This window comes from Acinonyx jubatus, chromosome B2 (assembly GCF_027475565.1).
Source record: "Acinonyx jubatus isolate Ajub_Pintada_27869175 chromosome B2, VMU_Ajub_asm_v1.0, whole genome shotgun sequence".
Lineage (NCBI taxonomy): Eukaryota > Metazoa > Chordata > Mammalia > Carnivora > Felidae > Acinonyx > Acinonyx jubatus.
This window is the reverse complement of record NC_069385.1, coordinates 126,568,382-126,591,932: the sequence shown is the minus strand read 5'-3', so window position 1 is coordinate 126,591,932 and position 23,551 is coordinate 126,568,382. Positions and strand designations below refer to the sequence as shown.

Below are 23,551 nucleotides of genomic sequence, written 5' to 3'. Positions count from 1 at the left end.
TGATATAACTCCTATACTATTTATCTTTTCAATTTTCTTTAAAGTTAACCTAGTGAGAAATAATTTACCTACAATAAAATGCATCTATTTTAAGTGTACAATTTCAATGTTTTGACAAATGGATGGTCTTATGAAAACAGCACCCCAATCAAGATAAGAACTATTCCATTGCCCTCCAAAACTCTCCTTAGCCCTCTGTGTTCACTTTCCAAGAATTCCAGTTCCTCTTTCATCTCATTTTAATAGATTTCCTATATAGTCTCTGACTCCAAAACCATATTGATCTCCCCTGTAGCCCCAGCACCTCATAGAGCACTTACATAATAGCCGTTCAATACATAATTTCTTCAGTGAACTCTCAGTGCAGATTTTGTAACCACTGCCTCTCATCTTTATGCTGCAAACCCTCTCATTCTGTTTCCTTTTCAGTTTCCTATTCTTTGTTATGTTTTCCTTATTGATTATTGGTCTTTTTCCCAAAGACCTTTAGAAGGGCAGAGAGAGAGAGAGAGAGAGAGAGAGAGAGAATCCCAAGCAGGCTATGCCCTGTCAGCAAAGAACCTGAGATGAGGCTCGAACTCATGAACTGTGTGATCATGACCTGAGCCAAAATCAAAAGCCAGATGCTTTACCAACTGAGCCACCTAGCACCCCACAAGATCTTTGTAATGTTGCCTATGATGTTTTGAGAAGTTTTATTTATTCTCTAAATATTTATTGAGTACAATTTCTGAGCCAAGCACTTTAGATCCAGTGGTAAACAAAAAAAGACAAAACACCCTATTGTGTGGGGCTTATATTCTAGTAGGAACTTGGACTCCTAAGAAGGAAGCTTTTTGATCTGTCCCTCACCCTGTTATCCACCCTGAGTACTTATGACCTTCAAATGACCCTTGAGCTTTCTCTGTGTTGGTGGTAGTATCCATTTTATTGATCAACACATGTGCTATAGTTATCCCAAGTCTACTGCATTAGTGTGAGAGATAAGAGCCTGAACTAAGATGAGGTGTGAGGGTTTGGAGAAGTGGAAGGTGATTCAGAAGAGATGTAAAAGGTGTGTTTGCTTGAATATAAGGAATTAAGGAAAAGGAGGGAATTTAGGATGAATCTCCAAATATCTGGCTGAGGTAGTTAGCTATATAAAGATGCACCTACCTACAAAGGAAATACTGGCCACTGGGGTCAGGAAAGAAAGAGGGAGGTGACTTCAGTATTGAAAGCGCTCAGTGGAAAAAGCTGTAGTGGGTATAGTGGGTATCTTTTGATGGTAAATCCAAAGGCAATTGGTTTATATGGATTTGGGACTCAGAAAGGAGGCATGGGTGAGCAAAAGACCTGGTAGCCAATGGTATGAATGTGATCATGAGACCTTAGGCAACACATTCAATTATTGGAGGAGATTTTATCATAATAAAAGAGGTCCAGGGCCACCTCTGTGGCTCATTTGATTAAGCATCTCTTGATTTTGGCTCAGGTCATTATCTCAGGGTCATGAGATTGAGACCCACATTGGGCTCCGCGCTGGGCATGGAGCTTGCTTGGGATTCTGTCTCTCTCCCTTTTCTCCCTCCTCTCCCTCTGCCCCTCTCCCCCCACCCTCACTGCCCCTGTCTCTCTCAAATAAACATTTAAAAATAAATAAATAGCATTTTAAAAAAAGAAAAAGAAAAGAGGTCCAATACGTGCCCTAGAGAATGTAACATAGAAGAGGCAGCCGAATAAGATGAGCTCACAAAGGAGCCTCAGAAGAAATAACTAGTAGATCTAGAGAGCAAGACAAGAAACCAACCAGCTGTGGAACTTTTCCATCAGTAAAGCAAATGTAGATAACTCAGTAAAAGATTGCAAACACTGTCATCTATCTCATTATAAAAATCATCGACTTTAAACGATTTTATTTTTGTTAAAAATTATGATCATTTTGTAAGTCACCTAAAACTGGAGGCCTATGTGTACACTGAGTGCCATTTAGATATTAAGTCTTGATGAATCTTGAGACTTGATATCAAGAAGTCAGCAGATAACAGTGTCATGGAGGCATACAACATGCCTCTGTTAGGTAGCTTAACACTAGGTACCTTAACGTAGGTACCTAATGTTAACATTAGGTAACTTGGCCTCAAAACTGTGTCAGGGGTGAACCAATGACCCGTAAGCAGCAGTAGGATCCAAGAACACACTGGCACTTTCCTCTCAGTCCCATGGAATCTGGAGGCATGGCAAAATTTAAGCAGCTTTCTCCTAATGGCTGTAAAGGAAGATCTTCAGGGGCAAGGCACATTTGAGTTAAGGCCAGTTGATGGAGGACATGTCCCTCCAAGCAGTTGAAGGAGTTTGCCCCAGAGAGGCTACAAGAAGGGTCAAGTTGTTTTGTTACTGGGATACTTGACTTGGGGTTGGGGAAAGAAGGAAAAAGCAGCTGATGTTTTTACAGGATGGATAAGCAGAGAAACCAGCATGGGGGGCTTGGCGGGGGTGGGTTATGAAAGATGGTGCAAATGAGGGATATTCTATCAGCTTATTTCCCAATCACACATTTTGGATGCTACAACCAGTGTGAGCCTCCAGGTGCCATGATTATTATGGCCTGCATTTAGCTGACAGTGGTTCTGGAAGGGGAGAAAGTAAACCAAAACCTTGGGAACTACATACAGAACTTTCATTACTGCCGGCTGTTTATTTTGTGACTGGGAAATTACAATGCATGGAAGACCCTCACAAAGGAGTTTGATCCTTGCGATGGAGAGCTTGAAGGGCTGCTGGGAAACCAAAGAGCAAAGGCTGGGGTAGAAAAGGAAAGCCAAATGGAAATCTCCTTCACAAAGAAGCCCTAAGGAACTCTGCCAAGCTTCAGGAGGGTAGAGGTAGAATGGTGACTATATGAGCAGCAAAGCCTTACTGTTTCCGCGGATGTGGTCTGCCTTCTCGTGGTTGATAGCTCTTGCTGTTCTGTTGCCTTTTATGTGTTAATTTTTCATGCCTTATTTCAAACAGCATCTGACTCCCATTAGGATGATCCTAAGGCAAGGCATTGTGTAGCAGCTGGCTGCCATTTTCACAGCAGCGTCTGCACATCTTTCTTTGAAATGTTCTTGCTCAGTGATGTGATTGAGAGGCCAATAGCCAGAACGTGTTCAAGGATAAATGGTTTACCTTAATAGTGGTAGAAAAAAATGCAAAGGATAAAAACCAGGCAGGGACAGAAATGAAATAATTGATGGTTGGTTAGCCCTCTCCTATGAAATTTGAAGATTCAGGCAGATTTGTGATTACCTTCAAAAAGTTGTGATCATTGGAAATAATTCATAAAACTGAAAAATTGCTCATGAAGTAATAGTCATGTTACTTGCATGGTTCCAAGCCTGTGCAATGTCTTCTGTTAGGGCAGACGAAGACAGTGGAGGAAGAGGAAGAACAGGAAAGAAGAGGGAACCATGTATATGTTAAAGGTGCATTCAGATTTTGAACAACTTTTGATTGCTTTAGACACATTTAATTCAAACTCTAGAACTTTATTCCATTAAGTGTGGACTCTGGGGATTTGGGGAGACAACAAGAATGCACAGCAGAATATGTAGAAGACCAGATCATGAGCCCAATTGATACAATTGTAGAGTGCCATAAGTTATTTTCTGATTTCTTTAAACTTAAGAAGAACTTCAGACTTTCCATTCCAGACCATACTCCTTTTTTGCTAGCTATTGTGAGCTAGTCACTAGCTTTTAGAAAAATGAATTTAGTAATGACTACTCTTGCCCAGTACATTTTTTCCGAAAAGCCCATGAAGCATCCTGAGTGAAGAATTAAAACAATGGATGACTCCCTGGGGTAAATTCCTGTTCTAAAACCAGTTCTACATATAGAACAGAATATTAGAATTAAATTGTGGTGTCCACTCGGGTCCCATCACCACAACAAGGAAACTGTTTTGAAGAGTGTATGGGTGTGAGGATGATCAGTGATGTTGTGTTATGTTAATAACCATCATGCTGTGCAAGACAGTGCGCGAGAAATTGCTTTTAGCTTACCTCTGTACTATCTAAAATTTTGTTAGATTAGCAGCTACACAGGAGGAGAATATCTAACATAGTCTATTAGTAAAAATCCTTTCCTGTGCCTTTGCAAGTGAAGGAGACCTTCATTACGTAGTGACTGCTAGTTCAGGGATTCCATTTCCATTGTTGCCCCAAGATGGATCCTGAGCACCCAGGAGGGTCTCTGCAAATATTCCAGCTGGTCTGCAAAGGTCTCAGATGAAAGTCTCCCCAGTGGCTTACCTCCTAAAAATGTAAGTTCCTAAACTGTCTGCTTTTTGCCTTTACAATTCTTTTTTTTTTTTTTTAAGTTTATTTATTTTGAGGGGAGGAAGGGCAGTGACAGAGGGAGAGAGAGAATACCTAGCAGGCTCTGCACTGTCAGCTCAAAGCCCAACGCAGGGCTTGATATCACAATCCTAGGATCATGACCTGAGCCAAAATCAAGAGTCAGATGCTCAATCAACTGAGCCATCCAGGTGCCCCTTGCCTTTACGATTCTTAACGTTACAAGATTTCATTTTACTTTTGTTTTTAAAACCTGATATTTGCATTCTTAATTTAAAATATCTTTTTATTTTAGAAAAGTTGATCTAAAACCAAATTAGTCTTCTCTAAAACAAGTTTTCCCAGTAAATTATATCCATCTCCCAAAGCAATAAGAAATATTTCCCTTCTCTCATTTCTTTGCCTCTATGTGCAGATGTTACTAATAGTTTCACATGGATTCTTCAGCTGGTGTTTAAAGTTAAAAGCAAAGCCATCTGATACCATTAAAAGGCTAGAGAAAATGGTATCTGATGTGCCTGACTTGGACTCTTTCTCCTTAGTCTCTTGTCTTCAGGCTGTTGTAGATGAGACAGACATGGGTTAAGGCCGTTACTATCTGCATGTGGGGTACATCAGGTTAAGGACTCTTGATTATCCAGACCATTCTGCCTTCTGTACACACACCTTGGTATGACTCTGAGGATGCAGGATGAAAGTGAGCTTGTGACGTGAGGAGAGCAGAAGACTAATGCATTAAGGTATTAAGAATTTTCGGGGTGCCTGGGTGGCTCAGTCAGTTAACCATCCAACTCTTCATTTCAGCTCAGGTCATGATCCCAAGGTCGTAGGATCGATCCCCCACATCAGTCTCCATCATGACACTGGGGAGCCCACTTGGGATTTTCTCTGTCTCTCTCCCTCTCTCTCTGTCCGTCCCCCTGCGCTAAATAAATAAATAAATAAATAAATAAATAAATAAATAAACTTTTAAAAAAAAGAAGAGCTTTCAGTTTTTGGGTCTTCCTCTGTACCCATCTCTGTGCCAAATTCCAGACATAAATTATTTAAGCTGAATCCTCCCAGCAGCCCTGAGAAATAGGTGGTACTATGCCCATTTGACAGATGAGGAAACACAGGCTTATGTTAAGCTTGTGTGATTTGAAAGCCGTGCTTTTGAACTGCCGTCCTGTGCTGCATGTAATTTATATTGAAGGGGAGAGGGTGTTTGTGTGTGCATGTATATGCATATCTATGCACTTTAAAGATGGAGGAAAGCATTTTGGTGTCCTCTCCACCCTCAACTGTGGTAGGGTCCCAGTGTGGATCCTTATATGTTATGTTCCATGAAAGGAACAAACAGCTAAAACAGGGGACAAGATTAGAAAACTGACCCAGCCAAGTTAAGCATAGGTCATAACTGTCTCAGTGCATGAATGTGTAGTGCATCATTTCACCTCTTTTAATTCTTGCTTTGTCTCTGTGCATTAAAGTTTCAATTATCCACGTTAACGGAGAGAATGCAGACATGAATAACTAAAGACCCAGTAATCTAAGGAGCAGTTCCGTAGCAGTTTGCCATTTATATGTGATTTGTTTGCGCTAGATTTATTTCCCTAATCTGTTTGTTTAGTCATCCCAGAATAGTAATAGATGGGTCTGTCCCAAGAGCAAAGATATAAGTGGATTATCCACAGGGGAATACAGACAGTTAATTCATCAGGAAGAGCTTTTGATTTTATTTGAAAGCATAGCTTCAGACCGCTGACACCTTTTCTTTTTTTTTTTCCCCTGAATTCATTTAGAACTTATGCTGTCAGGAGAATAAGAGATGCCTTCAGAGAAAATAAGAATGTAAAGGATCCTGTAGAAATTCAAACCTTAGTGAATAAAGCCAAAAGAGACCTTGAGATAATTCGTCGACAGGTAAGATGGTTCAATGATGTCCTGTCTTTCATTAAGTGCTGTAAGCTTTGACATCTCCTTCCTAATTGGACATCACTGCTTTCGGTGTTTATGATTTATACCACAGGGCCATGAAACTCTGTTCTTTTTACTCATATAGACACAGAAAGATGACCTATCACATTACTGAACTCAAGAAGAACCTAAAGGAAAATATCAGCTTTCCAGAATTTCCAGGGGACGCATCCTTCTGGGAAGCTGCGTTCTCATAGCTCACTCAAGGTTGATCCTTTAAACATGGGAAACGTTTTAAAAATTTTGTCTCTTTGTAAGATATATTTACACATTTATGCGTTGACATATGTCAAAGAACATAAATATATTCTGCTTTTCCTTGTATTTTAAAATCGTAATTCAAGGTGATGTTGCCCTTTTCTTGAAGACACCATCCTGGTGAGTCGTTGCCACATGGAAGGTGTATCTGCAGGTGCAAATGGTGTAAAGCACAGCTACTTAGCTAGTGAGCCCATAACAGACCCTGGAAGGTGTTTTTGTCTTCATCGTGTAGAGGTGCCAGGGATCACACTGATTTGTGCTTGCTTTTCTCCTTCTCATGAGGTGGAGTGGGGCATCTGTAGCAGCATGGTCTCCTGGGTAGTGTCATTTGTCCCTCTTCCTGCAAAATTAATTAAAGAGCCAAAGGCCAAGCAGCCTGCTATCAGTTGGTTTTCTCACTCTCTAAAAAAATCATCCTTTTCACTATTTTTCTTTGATTTAACAATAATCACACCATAAGCTCCATTTCTGCTTCTGTTCATCTGTCTTACTTGCAGTAAATTTGTTTATAAAGTATGGAAGGGAAACCCCTTATCATTTCCCTAGGTTCTGCGTAGTGTTATGGAAAGGGCTTGTTTTGTTTTATTTTGTTTTGTTTATTTAAATCCAAGTTAGTTAACATGTAGTGTAATAATGATTTCAGAAGTAGAATTTAGTGATTCATCACTAACATGTAACACCCAGTGCTCATCCCAACAAGTGCCCTCCTTCATGCCCATTGCCCATTTAGCCCATCCCCCACTCAGCACCCCACCAGCAACCCTCTGTTTTCTGTATTTAAGAGTCTCTGGTGGTTTGTCTCCCCCTCTCTTTTTATCTTACTTTTCCTTCCCCTCCCCCGTGTTCATCTGTTTTGTTTCTTAAATTCCACATATGAGTGAAATGATACTTGTCTTTCTCTGACTAATTTTGCGTAGCATAATACCCTCCAGTTCCATCCACATTGTTGGAAATGGCAAGATTTCATTCTATTTCATTGCCGAGTAATATTCCAGTGTGTGTGTGTGTGTGTGTGTGTGTGTGTGTGTGTGTGTGTGTACGTGTACCACATTTTCTTTATCCATTCATCAGTCGATGGAGATTTGGGCTCTTTCCATAATGGTGGCTGTTGTCAATAGTGTTGCTATAAACACTGGGGTGCATGCGCCCCTTCAAATCAGTATTTTTGTATCCTTTGGATAAATACCTAGTAGTGCAATTGCTGGGTTATAGGGTAGTCCAGTTTTTAATTTTTTGAGGAACCTCTATTCTGTTGGAAAGGACTTGTTTAGCATCATCAGGAGATACCACCTTGGCTGACAGCATGTCATATCACAATATATGACATACACATACACATCCTTAACCCTTCTTCATGCTTGGCTCTAAACAAAATTCAAAAAAGAAAAAAAAGAAGAAGCTATAGTATGCACTGTAGTTTTCTTTTTATGTCACATTTGAAAGTCTTGCAATCTGATGAAACAGTCCCTTCTAGAATAACCTTTCAGATCTGATAACCCTTCTTGAGTTCTACAGTTATCTAGCAACAGAATAACTTGGGCACATCTGGACAAGCCTAGGAAATGATCTTTAAGGAAGGGCACGAAAAGATAATAGGAGTCAGAAAAAGAAACTGATCTGCACATTTGCATGCACTCTGATAGTCGCAGGTAAAAGAGTTGTCATTTTGAAAACTCTAGGACAATGGCATTTCCTAGACATCAGTGGCTGAATTTTATGGGATCCTTTAGCACTGGAACTTGGAAAAGCAAGCAGCCTGAGTCCTTATTTCACATAAACTCAGAGAGATTCAATTCTTTGGCACTTTCTTATGTGGAAGTTGGCAAGCGTCTCCCAAACAGGCTGGCTTCATCTTTCTGTGTAAAGTTGCACAGAGTAGAAACTGCTTAGAAAAGGTGACTGTAAGTACTCTGTGCCACTATTTCTTCTGTTATGTAATTGTCTGTGTCTTCTCCTGTTTTGAAATGCTAAAACCACCTTTCAAGAACAGAAAGACTAGACTAGCTCTCATCACACATCCCCAGTAAATCCATGCTCAAAACAGACTCCAACTCTGCAGTCATGGGACATGTGCTGGGGCCAGGGCGCCCTCCCTAGGACAGCCTGGCAAGTGCACCTTCCTTGACCTTGGTGGACTTGTGCTGCCTAAAATTATGTTATCCCTGAAGACTCTGCTCATGCTCAGAATGGTTCTGACAAAGGAAAGCATTCCTATTCCATTAGAGAACTCATTAGCCATTTATAAGTCAACAACGTTTCTGTTCACTTCCCTGTCTTGTCAAGAGTATTCCTGAATCCAGGAATTTACCATGGTTAGCTTATGAGATGTTAATGTTACTGACTCCTCTAGCTACCTCGCTGAAAGCTGATATGAGTTGACCTTGGCCTAAAGGCCCAAAATAAAGCAGTGTCTGTATTTTCTTCACACCAGCTGCTATAATAGCCGTCTAGCTTGCCTCCCTGATTTCCCTCGCCTGAATGATCTATTCTCCACACACTGCCAGAGTGATCTTTTTTTAAAAGGAAAATTAGAGCAGGTTATACCCTTGCTCAAAACCCTCCAGAGGCTTCATAGCACCATGGCAATAAAATCTGAAGTGCTTAAGAAGTCCTCAAAGGCCCTCCATTGCCTACGTCTCCCTCACACTATTTCAGATACCATCTTGATGTCCCCAAAACACCCCCAGCTTGTTCCCGTTGCAGAGGCTTTGTACCTTCTGCCTGGAATACTCTCTCCCCAGACCTTCCCACTGCTCGATTCCCCTTTTCACTCAGATTTTTACTCCAATTTCACCTTCTCACAGAAGCCTGTCCTGACCACACTGTCTAAAATAACCTTCCTTCTGTCATTCTGTCCCTTATCCTGCTTTCATTTTCCTTATGGCATCTATCAGTCCTGAAAATAACATTCCTTATTGCCTTGTCTGTTTTCTCCTCTTCTGTGAGGGTAGGGATCTCCCCTGTCATGGTCACCAATGCCTAATTGCAAGAACACAGGCTCTGGGTCCAGCCTGCCTGTGTTCAAGTCCCGACTCAGGCTACTAACTATGTGATCTTGAACCACATATTTAACCTCTTGGTGCCTAATGTAAAATTCAGATGAGAACAGGCTCAACTTCATGGGTATGGTGAGCATCAAATAATATATGTGAAGCCCTTGGGAACATACTGGCACATAGATTGTACTTTGTTATCAGGAGTATCTAGAAAAACTCTTAATAATCCTCTGTGGAGGGTGCCTGGGTGGCTCAGTCAGTTAAGCATCCAACTCTTGATTTCAACTCAGGTCATGGTTTCATGGTTCATGGGCTCGAGCCCGGCACTGTCAGTGCAGAGCCTGCTTGGGATCCTCTGTCTCTCTGTCTCTGTCTCTGTCTCTCTCTCTCTCTCTCTCTCTCTATCCTTCTCCTATCCGTATACTCTCAAAATAAATAAATAAACTTTAAAATAAAAAAATAATCCTATGTGGACTAAAGGAATATGTGAAGAGTTTGGCCCCTGGGATCACACATCTCAGCCAAGGGGTCTATGCCACCAAAATCATGGTGTCTTGCTGGCTACCCAGAACCTTTCTTCAAAGAGAATGAACCATAAAGGGAATGTGGAAACCTAATGAGGCCCTTAACCTCTAATCTAATGAGACATAACTGATACGAGCGGTAATATGCTTCTATCAGGTCCCTCTTCCATTTGCATCCTTGGACCCAAAGACCATCCACCAGGATGCATATCCATCTAAGCATCATTTTTCCATGGATAAGAAAGCCCCTGGCCACCTTCCCAGCTGCTACATACACACATCCTTAAAGGCAGTGCTCAAAGTGGAACCCTCCATCCAACTTCTCTCCTCTCTCGACACTGTTTACCTCTTCCTGCTTTCCAGTCAGTCTTTACAGTGGATCTTGCTTTCTGCCAATGTTTCTTCATTCCCTCCAGTCAGCTGTGATGCTAACAATACAGCTGTACACATGATACGATTGTGAAGTTTTAAAGAAGTCTCTGAGCAAAGATTTTCTTCTGGCTTTTTTGGGTAGAGAACCAAGGTGCAGGCTGGATGCCTTAGAGCTTAGAGCAGACTCAGAAGTTGAAGGACATGAACTCCTAAGTCAGTAGAAACTGAAGGATAAAGATTAAGTCATTCCCCAGTTTTGTTCCCAGATATTTCAGGACATCAACCCAGCTTAGCATCTCCTCAGAGGTCTTTCTTCTTTTGTATCCTTAATGCTCAGAGATCCCGTCTCATTGTGGCAACCCTGGAGGGTGCTAGTTGGCATCAGTATTTCTCATTAGTCCTGCACACCACTCCTGAGGATTACTCTCATTTCAAGAAGTGGCATGGCAGATTGTTTTTCCTCCATTATGACCAAGTCAGACTCCTTTTGCTCCCTCTCCATAATTATGGCCCACTGAATAGAAACCTGACGTACACTTGTTCTTTCTTTGACATTCTTGGACCAACTGTCCCCTGAAAATTATAATCTAGTCTGTCAGTCCCCAATCTCTTTCCAGAGACAAGCATCATCTCATATCCCATAACTAGTAGAGGCATCCTTTTACCTTTCTTAAATTTCCATTATTTCCATATAAAATGGTCCTGTAAAGACAGATTGATCCTGGCAGCTTGTATGAGTATTTCCTCTCTGCTGAAAGCAGGTTCTGGACTAGCCCCCACTAACGCTAGCTTCCCTGTCTGCTTCCCAAGCAGGATCAAAAAGTTGGAGAGGCCTTCTGTGTATGTGCCAGATGGTGCCAAAAAGGATGCCCAAAAGATGGACTATATATGTGTAGGGTTGGGCAAAAAGGTCTCACACAATCTGGACAGCAAAGAAGTACCTAAGGACTTTCTACCTCAGAGGTTACAAAAGGCCCCTTAGATGTTGCATATCAGAAATAAGAACAAGAAGGTCATCTTGGTTCTTTTTTTCCATTTTGCTGTTCTGACGGTATTCCTTTTGATAAGGCACTGATTAGAATTAGTCCTCAGTTAATCATTCCCACTCATTATAGTTTGTCATGCCCCTTTGGATTTTGAACAACCAGAGCCTTATTTTGTATCACTGCTTCCATGCTCTACACCTTTGCTACTTGAGGTCACCCCTCTCCAGACCCGCAGCATTGCTACCACCAAGGGGCCCTCTTCCCCTGTGTAGTTCATAGAGATTTGTGGTCGTCATAGTGAAAGTATTTTCCAAACATTCTGAAATAGAGTTATCGCCTTTGTTATATACCCAGCTAAATAGCCACATGTCTGTGAGAGGAGACATGGAAGAAACAGCCGAGGGTGGGAAACTATAACTACAGCAAGGAGGCCAGACCAATCTTTGTATACGTTGACAAAATTTCCTTGGATATGCAAATTAAGGTTGTGACTTTAGGAATTCTTAGCTACAGCCTAAATGTGTAGCAACTTTTTCTTGAAACCAGCTACGCAACATTCTCACTATTCATCAGAGTGCATCCCATGATGCATACCATGAAGACCAGGCTCTAGGTTCTCGGGTAGCAACACACCTACATAACAGAAGGGGTGTGTATGTGTGTGTGTGTGTGTGTTTGTGCGCATGCGTTTGTGATTGACTCTTTTCTTACACAGTTAACCAAGTAAAACCACAATCTCTAGGAAAGGAACAGCTATTCCCTATTGAGAGGTTCCCAACCACCACCTTAACTAGGCTAGCAGATTTAGCACTAAATTTACATCCAAATGTTTGCTTCCCCTACCAGGGATGGTTGTACATGCGCTGATAAGGAATGCATCCCACAAAAGGAGGTTCAAGTGTAACTTCAGCGTTTCAATGAAGTATTTGTTGCTGTGGTAATTTTACGTGCTGGGTGACAACAAGGTTCTGGAGTCATACCAGCCTCGCCAGCAGCTTTTCAGTGACAATAATTTTTTTTTCTAATACTTTCCTGAAGGAAGGATTTTTTTTTTTTTTTTCATTTTAGAGAGAGCTTAAGCAGGAGAGAGGGGCAGAGGGAGAGAGAGAGATAGAAAGAATCCATGCTGAGTGTGGAGCTCTCCCTCTCCCAGTTCAGGGCTCAATCCCATGACCCCAAGATCATGACCTGAGCTAAAATCGAGTTCTATGTTCATCCAACTGAGCCACCCAAACGCCCCAGTGATAACAATTTTATACCACATTAGTCATTCTTAAGCCAGTGACGTCTTTGCGGGAAGGGCTTGGTTTGCTTTGGTTTGGTTTTTGACAAACAACTTTTTTACATATATTTTTCCTTCACATCCAGTTAAACAAAGTTGCTTTCAGTTTAGAAACATTGATTATGTCTTTTTTTCATTAGAAAAAAGTCTTTACCTGAATATTTATATAACTTCATTGCTGTTTTTACAACAAAAAAGTTTTAAACTGATTCATAGAATCCATCCAGTAACTTATGAAATTGAAATCCATTTCTCAAGAAGATGAGATGGCTGAATGTATTTGATGCTTAGAGTACAGCATGAATAAGAAAAAATCCTTCATTCATCTGTGTTCATCTCTCCAAAAGCAAAAGAATCCATTTGACGTTTCAGTAAATATCAAAGTTAATTGTTTTAAAAAAAAAAAAAAGCTTCCCACATTCCCACAGAACCTTCCACCCAAGAAAGAGCAGTTTCAATGAATGGCTCCTGGAATCGGCTGAGTCTTCCTTTAGTCCAGTGAGGAGATAGTGTCAGGAATGTTCCTTCCACTGCTGGTGATGATCCCTGTGTCAGTCAGCTGCTGGTTGAACTAACATGAATATTGCTTTCATGGGGGCTGGTGGTGGTGACAGATGTGCTCTTGCTGTTAAAGGTGAGGTGAGACTCTCCAAAAAGATAAGAGGACCATACTAGGGATCAAGTGGAATAGGAGGAGAAAAATCCAGACCTGGCAGATCTGATGACATGCTTTATATTGGCACATGGTGGAATAGCACTGAGCAGTCTGTTAGTGAAGGCGAAATAACAGCAGCGTCAACCAATGTCACACTAGGCACCCGTACAAAAGATGGCTGGGACATGAGAACCCCTTTGCTGGGGCTGCTTTGTGCTTCTGACATCAGGATGCCTTTTGTGTTGGCAAGAGGGGCTTCCTTTTCCTGGGGAAAGCTTTCTAGTGTTAGGTCAGTAACATCCCCCTTCTTCCTGCTTACCTCACTGACTACAGTCACTGAACAAGGCTTATGAAGACACTTGGAATTTTTATTTTTATACATGCTTGCTGGATACTTTCGTCACTTCTTTTCTTCTGTCTCATTGGACACCAAGAACCATCTTCTTGGAATCCGATCTCATCCACATCAGAACAGTCATTGAGAATTCCCATAAAAAGCCCATCTAAAATTAGACTTTCATGGGCAGCTTTTTTGTCACACACAGGACAAATCCAAGCGGGCTTCTCATTCATTTGCAGATAAAGGGCACCATCAAAACACTATAGATGTGTACCAGTCACTGCGTGGCATGGGATTGTCGGCCTCATTTTCCTTAAAGGGCACCTCAAGGATACCTGAAGGAATTTCACTATCAGGAGCTGCAGTTAAGTTTTTCTTTAATTAGTTTTCTGAAATGATCAGGGTTTCTAGTATCTTTCATCTTTAGTCTCTGTAATGACATGGTCGATGTGAGCTGTAATACAAGATATACAGACATGGAGTAGTTCTTTCCAATATCTTTTTTTTTAATACTTATTTATCTTGAGGGAGGGTCAGAGAGAGAGGGAGACACAGAATCCAAAGCAGGTTCCAGGCCCCAAGCTGTCAGCACAGAGCCTGACATGGGGCTCAGAACTCACAAACCATGAGATCATGACCTGAGCTGAAGTCAGACACTTGCTTAACTGAGCCAACCAGATGCCCCAATTCTTTCCAATTTCTGATGCCCAAGAATGGAAATCTGATTTGGCACAGCTGAAGACAACCCAACTAAAGATGTATTTGTGTTCAATCCTATTTTTAGGTGGTCATGCATAGCCAGGCAAAGGAAATGGCTTCCCATTCACTTTTATACATAGACCATTGAGGTGATTTTGTTCTTGAAAGCAACTTCTCTCTACCAGGCAGAATCCCAGCTAAACTTGTACTTTGTAATCTCTCCTATTATCTGGCAAAAAAAAAAAAAAAAAAAAAATCCCTGAATATGCATTTCTCTCTAACTTGTGTCAGAACAAAAATAAAAACTTCTCTTGAAATCGTTGAATACTGCTTTGAGCTAAACTCATGGGCTTGATGAGAACATCAGGAACATCATAAAAGGGCAGTGTTTTTTAAATGCACATCAGGATGGACAGGAGGAATTGGGGGAGATGGCTGCATCTCAAACATGAGCTTAGTATTTTGAAGCAGCACGGAACCAACAGGAGAGGTATCGTGGGTGTGGTATCATAGAGGTGGAAGGCAACCAGTGGATTCCAGCTATGGCCAAGTCAGATTCTACAGGATGAGCTGTCATCCATATTGAAACCAATGGCTTGATTACAGATAAACAAGAAAGTGCTTCAAGAGACAGTGGGTATCCACATCTCTATAATTTTTGGATTTTAGTCTGAGCCACAAGAATACAGCCACTCTTCTGTAAATGAAACAAGTATCAGGAGACCATGCTTGTGTCCACTTTATGCTGTCCAGGAAAGCCTAATAACAAGTGTAGTTCAGATCCCCTAAAACTAGAACCGTATTCAGATTGGCTAAAATGAAAAACAGTGAGAACACCAGAGGCAGGTGAGGATGCAGAGAAACTAGATCACTGCATACGTTGCTGGTAGGAAAGTGAAATGGTACACCTCTCCTGAACTCGAAATCTGCCAACTGTGGGTGCTGCCGTCAGAGCACCCCTCCCACCAGCACCCACGATACCTCCAGCACCATCCTAAGCTGGACCCTGCTGGCAACAGGGATGCAGCTGACCAGCAGGGGAGCAACGCCCCACCAAACTAGGGCTTTATATAATAAAATGGTTCAAGTAATGAATGTATGAAACTGCAGTTATAGGGGCGCCTGGGTGGCTTAGTTGGTTGAGCATCCAACTCTTGATTTCAGATCAGGTCATGATCCCAGAATGGGGCTCTGCACTGGGCATGGAGCCTGCTTAAGATTTTCCCTCTCTCTGTCCCTCTCCCTCTGCCCCTTCCTCCCACTCACATGCCCCCCACCTCAAAACATAAAGGGTAAATCTCAGTGGTAAGCAGTTAAGAACAGACTCCATACAGCCATTAGAAATAGTAGGAAAGAGGTTGATCTTACTGGTAGCCAGCATTTCTATGTGAGAGGAAGCATTTTCACCATTTCTTAGCTTGCACCTAATTACTTTGTCAGTCACTAAAAGCAATTTGCCCAGTTTATTGGCGTTTGGGTGGTGATAGATGAGAGTCTCTGAAACCAAATTTTTTTTTACTTTTGTTTACTATTTTATGGTTTAGTCTTTACATGACCGTTCTAGAAAAATGTCCACCAATAACATTTTTAGTGTGCATGTCATGAAATGAAAAGTTCATGAACGATGTCTGTCTTCTTTCACCACCAGTCACTGCAACATCCATTTTAGTGCCCCATGTAGTAGTTAAAACTTAACTTAGAAGTGATATCTCGGGGCATCTGAGTGGCTCAGTCTATTGAGCGTCTAACTCTTGATCTCAGCTCAGGTCTTGATCTCAGGGTCATGAGCTCAAGCCCTGCATTGGGCTCTGTGCTAGGCATGAAGCCTACTAAATAAATAAGTAAATAAATAAAGTTCAGGATTGTTAATTTTATGGTGCTTTTTTTCACCATAAATAATAAAAAATATCTCCCCACCCCCCGACCCCCAACAAAAGAATTATAGCTAGTCATCCATTTTTTTTTCTTAACTGGGAAAAATAAAATTAAATGCTTCAGACATTGGTATTTAAGCCTAGGAGGCTTAAGTCGTCTGAAGCTTGAACAAGTGGATTTATATCTGTGAGCCTTCAGTTTCTTATCTGTAAAATCAGAAGATTATAGTCCAATTTCTAAGCCTACTTCCAGTTCTAAAATTCCATGGTCTAACATTTCACATAAATATCTGTCCCCTTCTTTATTTGCAGAAACTTACTGATATATTTTTTTTAGTAAACTACTCTATGCTTTGCATTCCTTGACCAATCTTTGCTAAGATCTTAACTCACTAGAGTTTAGGCTATAGATAAGCAAAGTTGTAAGCCAGCTATGTATTTATACCATCATAAATTTCAAAAACTTCTCTTGGTCTAACCTCTCTGCCACAAGGAAAGTCAGAAAATTGAATTATTTTATTAATGTCGCTAGCACCTCTGCTCTTAGCCTTCCTTTCTGATAGAATATACATCACCAGTACTAGAGCATATCTCTGAACAAAACATTTTCTTTCAAAGAAAATTAAGTAGCAATTCAAGAGCAATAATATGATAACTTGATAGGCAAGAAAAGGATTAAAATGCTTTCCTCAAGCCCCACCTTAACGTTGATACTAGTTTCTTCTTGATTGGACTTTTCCCTGCTCCCTGGGTGGCTTCTCAGCTGCATGAAACGCAATCTGTGAGATAAATCAAATGACACTGTATATTTTGTAATTCCGTGCCCACAGTTTCTTTCCCTAGATATTTATCAAGCACCCACTCTATGCCATGTAATTATGAATTGACTTTATGAGCTTTTTGGAGGCAGAGTTGGGAATGGAATTTTGAAGTCCATCAGAACCTTGTAGAAGTTCTTTCTCAGTTTGATTCTTGGGAGAGAAACCTTTTCTCTTCAATCCAGATCATACCTATTTGTTCATTTAATAGAACAGAAATATATGGACTCTGATAGGGTACCCCAGCAATACTTTCCCCTGTGTCTATATAGATCAACTAAGATTAGATCAAAAGATCTATCTACATATTTAAAAACTAATAAAACAGTCAGAAGCAAAGGAGATTTAAGTACTCTATCTTGGACTTCAATAAAAATCCTCAGGAAATCAACATGAATTTATATACAATGACTCAATTGCCCCCTGAGTGAACCCTGTATCTTTTGGATATCTGAATTCTTTCAATGTGAATGAAAGATTCCCCAACCCCCTGTCAGATGAGAAGGGATGATTACTTTTATAGCTTGGCCTACATGTGACATTTTTTTTCAGCCTGTTCAATATATAGTTCCTCTACAGCTATAAAAAAAAGACTTCTTCATACAAGGATTGAAACCAATTTCTCTGCATTTTCTGGAAATTCCAGTACATCCTTGAGTCTGGGACGATAGTATTCCCACAGTTAGCATTCCTGTGGAAGAAATGCCTCTCTGATGGAGATTGCCCAGCAAATTTGCTTGAGTCTTCCAAGGCTGACATGCATAAAACAAGATTCCATGTTCTTTCTAGAAGAAGCCTATCCCACCTCTGCATTTTTTCATATACAGCAATTGTTCTTTTTCATATTTGCGTGTGCAGAAGAGCTCCTGAAGAAGGTAGCAGTAACGCTATTTATAGAAAGCTTTGCACGGGTTTCATTATTATCCTTCTCCCATTGAGCCTACGAGAGCTGTTCACTCTTGAATTCACTAAAGAACTATTTTTGTTGCTAAAGTATCTAAAGTGGAAGTAGATACCATCAACTCTGAAGCAGAAAGTACATTGATGTTCTAGGCAAGAAGTGGAAGTTGTCAATCTAAGCTCTGAGAGGAGCTTACTATGGGACCTTGGGGTAGCTGTTTATGTGCCTAATTTACCATATGTGTAAAAAGATGATTTTATATATGAATATTGATGAAGGTGATGCGGGTGGTGGTGGTGGTGGTGGTGATGAGGTGTGCTTGTTGTCAGTGTTGTTCATTGTGTCCTCTTTAGGCACTGAGACTACATACTAAGCCCTTAGAACATGTTTCAGTTTCTCACAGCGGCCTTGTGAGAAAGATACTGTTTTCCTCATGTGTTAGATGAGGAAATTCAGACTGAGTGTGTTTGAATAACTCCCTGAGAACACACAATTAGGAGAATGGTGGGCCCACATGTCTTCTCACTTTTTTGGCCAGTTCTTAGAAGAGAAATCAAACTGTGGGTGGTCTGATCTATACAGAAGCAAATAAGACATGGGAGATAGGAAAACAAGGCGAGATGTAGGTTTCCTTTTCTAATTGCTCATTTAGAATTTGTATTAGAAGGTAACAGTCTCTCTTCTGTAGACTCATGAATAGTTTATCCCTCTGAGCTGATCTCCTTTATCATTTCTCAAAAAACTATCTCCCTCTCTCTCTCTCTCTCTCTCTCTCTCTGCCTTCAAAAGAAAAAAAAAAAAATACAGAAACCACAGTCTGAAAATGTTAAAGTTCAGCCTCCTTATTTAAGAAGTGTTTGCTCAGAATTTCCCCGTAGATCTGAAGGTTGCAGCTCCAAATGTGCTTTTCCTGACAAGCAGTAACACTCGAGTGCCCTTCACTGGAAACCTTTTGATGCCTCGCCGCTGGGGTTGTCCTTTCAAGTAATCAGTTAATTTCAGCCATGCTTATGCAGAAGATCTTGTCCCAAGATGACTAAGGAACAGTTTCACACCTTCTAGGAAGGGGGCGGGGGTGGGGGGGGTCCAAGGGATTCACCCCATTTATGTTTGTGTTTCTATACCACATCCTCTCTGGTGGCGGGAAGCCAGTGTGCTCCTACGCCCAGCGTATGGATAAGAAAATGCACTCCTTTCTGAGCACTTGATATCTGCAGTTGGATTTTTATAAATTTGATGTGTTTCACTGGTATATATACATGAAGGCTAGATTCTTGGTGCTGTTGGAAAGATACCTCCTCATTATACATCTCTCAGTGTTAAAAACTATTGTTGTTTTATGCAGAGATGTAATAGGAATGGTAGCCAAGAGAAGAGGTTTTGAGTAACATACACCTAAACTGAAATCCTAACACTTAACTCACTAGCCCTCTGGCCTTGGTCATGTTATTTAATTTCTCTTAAAATATTACCATCATTCAATTTTTCTACTAAAGGCAAAGGAATACCATTCTGAAGTTAATGTTAGTTTTGTACTTGCTTTGTTTTTAAAATACCAAAGCCAAACACGTCAGAAATTTTCTCTCTTCCCCAGTCTGGTAATGAAGGCTGTCGTATCATGAATTGGTCCGTGGTAAATAATCAAAAGACTCTATTCTCTAAGATGTGGCACTGTAATAATCTTAGTTTTATTCAGTAATGATAGTGCACAATTAAATCAGTATTTTAAATGTTTTTCTCTTCCTCGAACATTTCCCCTTCATACAGCCTAAGAAATACTTCTCCCCACCCATCTCGACTTCTTAATGCAGTGAAAATAGCACCAACCAGAGGCCACAAAGATTCTCCTCAGTCTCAGAAATTAGCAGTAGCATCACCAGGAAGTCCATGACCCTTTAGGCCTCATCTGTAAAAAAGTAAGGAATTGGGTACATTGGTTTCCAAGATCTCTAGCAGCATAAGAATTTGTTTATGAATCCTAAGTTTAACTGCCTTGTCGAGATTGCACTTGGGGTTTCTTTCAGCAGATTATTGCATCTCACTAATAAGTGAGTACATTCCAGAATTGCCTACACAGAGCAATTGGACATGCCTCTGGAGCTCAGTGAAAACTCAGTCACTGAATGCTGGGTGGCCCAGGAGCCAGCAGACCTGGGGTCTGCTCCCACCCACCATCAGTGGGCAGGCAGCTCCCCCTGTGAGTGAGGAGGGAGGTGCTCCATGACCCTCTGAGGCCTCTCTCACACTGGACATTCTCTGATCCTGAAACTAGTTGGTAATGATTGGTAGGTCCCAGAAACATCCCTGGGAATGTTGGATTTTGACCAAAGGTGAGTTATGTCACTGACCTCCTCTGTTTACTGAATTGACTTTAAAAAGAAACCCGAACTGCCCTGAGCTCACAGACAGCATGTTTTGTTGAGTGTGGGGGCGTAGCTAGGTTACGTAATGCTGGGTTATGTAATGTTCGTGCTTCGTTGTCAGCCTCAGCAGTGGAGCCGATTCGAGAAAACCCTTTGGCTGTACTTTGTGAAAGCTTTTAATACCCAGTGATGGCAGGAACGTTACCTGGGTCATGGTGACGTCAGGAGGCCTGTGAACTGTGCACAGAGCCCGCTGTTCTGTACATTCACAGACTGTACATACCTCACGTACTAATGAGGTTTTCTTCACTGGGACCCAACGGTCCTCCAAGCCAGAGTGGGATGGGAAAGGGGACACCCGGAGAAAAGGCAAAAGGGAATGTTCCCCTTGCTTTGAACTAGGTTCTGAGCATTGCCAAGCTCAGTGTTTTGCTTTGTTTTTCCACTCTCAGCTGCTGTTTAAGGTGTGCAGTTGTCTGCATAGCTATCCGTGTTTTTATAACACTGAAGTATTCTTCTTACTGGAAATGTGTTTTAAAACTGAGTCCATGTTTCCCTACAAGACACTGACCACTCTCCTCTATTCTGGGCAGTTTCTGGATCTGTTAGGAAAACTGCTTGCTCCTGCCTGTTTCTGTGCCTCCAGAGCCTGTCCCATGGACAGTCCTACTTTATATCCTGCCTGTGCAGCTCAGTCTCTCTGAAGCCAAATTGCAGGATCCTTGCGGGGTAGGGTGCTGTTGGACCAGCACTGCACAGGCACACAGCACACACCCAGTGAACACCTTTCTGCGTTCACCAGCTCCCCACGGGAAGGCCTTGAATACCCTTCCTCCTTCTTTCTTGCCTGCCCAAATCTTGTCCTCCGAGCCACCAGAGCACTGAAGTGTGACTCACACAGCATTGACATGGCATTGCAATGGCATGTTAGTGAGTCTTGTCTGCCCTTAGCCTCTGACCTTCCAGGGAGATGGGGTTGTTTTCTTTTTTTATTTTTTATTTTTTATGTTTATTCATTTTTGAAAGACAGAGACAGAGCACAAGTAGGGGTGGGTGGAGAGAGAGGGGGGCACAGAATCCGAAGCACGCTCCAGGCTCCGAGCTATTCAGCACAGGGCCTGACACGGGGCTTGAACTCATGAACCGACAGATCATTACCTGAGCCGAAGTCGGTCACTCAACCGACTGAGCCACCTAGGCGCCCCAAGAGACAAGGTTATTTTCTTGTTCACTGTGATGCTCCCAGGGCCTTATAGATACAGTAAGCACTCCATTAATGCTTCATAGTGTCAAGATAGCTTGATAGGAAGACACAGAGGATGATTTTAGCCTGAAACTCAGGAGGACCAGTGCTAGCCCAGGCTGTGCCTCTTACTCCTGGCCCAAGCAGCCTTGGCCCCTCTGACTGGAAGTCTTCTGATAATTGTTAGCACGTTTCTGAATACAAAGGGAGATGACACGTGCCAACACCCTCTGAAAATCAGCAAGGCCGCTCGAGTTCCCTTTCAGTAACCAGCACTCGGGCCCTCAAAGATCCTGCTCTGGCTGAGGACATGGCTACCTCCTTTACCAGAAAGGAAGCCAGGAACTCCTTCTGGAAATTAGCACATTTATTAGCTCTGCAAGACTAAGCTGAAAACAAAAGCTGGTCCGATAAGGTGAATTCCAACTGTACGAAACAAGGCTGTTAAACTGTGTGTTCACATTTCCTTACTCCATAAAGAGACATGAGGGCACGGGACCAGGGAGTCAGGAGTGGTTTCAGATCCTGGTTGTCGCTCCCTAGCTTTATGAACTTAGGGAAATGACTTCCTGTGGCACTCATTTCTCTGGTTACCTCCTTGTTGGGATGCGAGAAGACAAAGAAATGTGTGTGTGAAGCATGCAGCATGGTGCCCGGCCCATGGTCAATGTTCAATGAATGTAGCTGCATCCACGCTCCGGCTTGTTTTTTTTTTTCCATACATCTTTTAAAATCTCAAGTGCTGAAATGATGGAGATGTGGTACAGTTTGGTTTCAGATCTCTACATGTGCAGCGAGGGAGCAGCCACTGGCCCCTCTTCCAGGCAGTTCTGTTCTCTGGTCTCCTCCATGCTGACTCCTGAGGCTTTGCTAATCTGCAGGCTCTTGGCATATGCTACTTGTTGTAATGTAGGTCTGATTTTCCCAAATGCTTTTCAGTGGTTTCAGTGAAACTGCGAAGATTAAATTCCAAGTGACAGTTTCTATATGAAATATTTATCACATGCTGATAAAAGCATATCCACCAAATGGAACTGGGAGGGCAAAAGGGAAATTCAGTCCACATAATCTTACTTTCTTATTTTAAATGTTTCCATCACATTGCAGACTGCTGGGCAATGAAATGAAAGAAAGGCTATAGGAAAATAAAAATGGCAGGGAAGGGCCAGTTGGTTTTTGGAAGTGAAAAATGGGGGTGCCTTCATTTGAATAAATAAAGGTATCCTCAAATTCAGAATACGGGAAGACAGAACCAGGAGCCCTTAATGGGCCTGGCAAGCAGAGCAGACAATACAGATAGAAAGATTTGGCTTCACAATGGTCTTCTCATCCACGCTCATACACATAAAACAGTGCCTGATCAACAAGGTATGTCTTAACAGGTGGGTGAAGTTTTCCTTACGTTGCTGCAATATTCATCTCAGACCATCTGTATTTATCCATAAGCAGTATTAAGTGTCTGCTGGAATGAGTTACCAAAGTAGGGGCAGAGATCAGTATTTGAGGAACTTGTCTTCTGATGATTGACAGACTTCATGTGTAGATGTTCGAACACATGCCTTCGTAGAGGTAGACAAGTCATGAGAGTCTTACTGGTTTAATAGGGGTTTTTATCCTTGTCTCTTTAAGAGCAGAGACTATCTATCCCCACACTTAATCACAGTGCCTTACACACTGATAGTGCTTAGAAAATATCGCTGAATGAGTTATATGCTTTAATTCTAAAGGACTGAATTATATATGCTTGAATATCTTAGTAGTGGCTCAGTGTCATTCACTCTATTTATGGAATAACCTTTATCAGCAAAGCAAAAAGCCTTACCTGAGCTAACAAAATTTTAATCCATAACATGGAGCAGTAATTAGAACCATTACCGATTATAATAGCGCCCTCTTTGAGGCAGATAGTGGTCCTGACATACATACAGCCTTATGACAGTCCATTCATATTTTCTT

The 23,551-nt window shown here is 41.6% G+C and overlaps 1 protein-coding gene and 1 pseudogene across 7 annotated transcripts in view; one reads left to right on the top strand and one right to left on the bottom strand.

Annotated features, from left to right (window-relative positions):
* The window catches only part of LYRM4 (LYR motif containing 4), a 171,067-nt gene that overhangs the window by 39,397 nt on the left and 108,119 nt on the right, over nt 1–23,551 (top strand). For 5 of the 7 annotated variants that reach the window (XR_003414284.2, XR_008298706.1, XM_015083087.3 and 2 more), the window contains exon 2: nt 6,107–6,227. Coding sequence is in view for 5 of the 7 variants with exons in the window: in XM_015083087.3 (XP_014938573.1) it covers nt 6,107–6,227 (121 nt within the window). In the remaining 2 variants the exon portion in view is untranslated. Of the gene's footprint in view, nt 1–4,131; nt 4,289–6,106; nt 6,228–6,366; nt 9,725–23,551 lie in introns of those variants that run through there. The other 2 variants (XM_053223121.1, XM_053223123.1) reach the window with 2 other exon arrangements.
* LOC113593894 (E3 SUMO-protein ligase PIAS2-like) lies at nt 13,193–22,446 on the bottom strand (annotated as a pseudogene).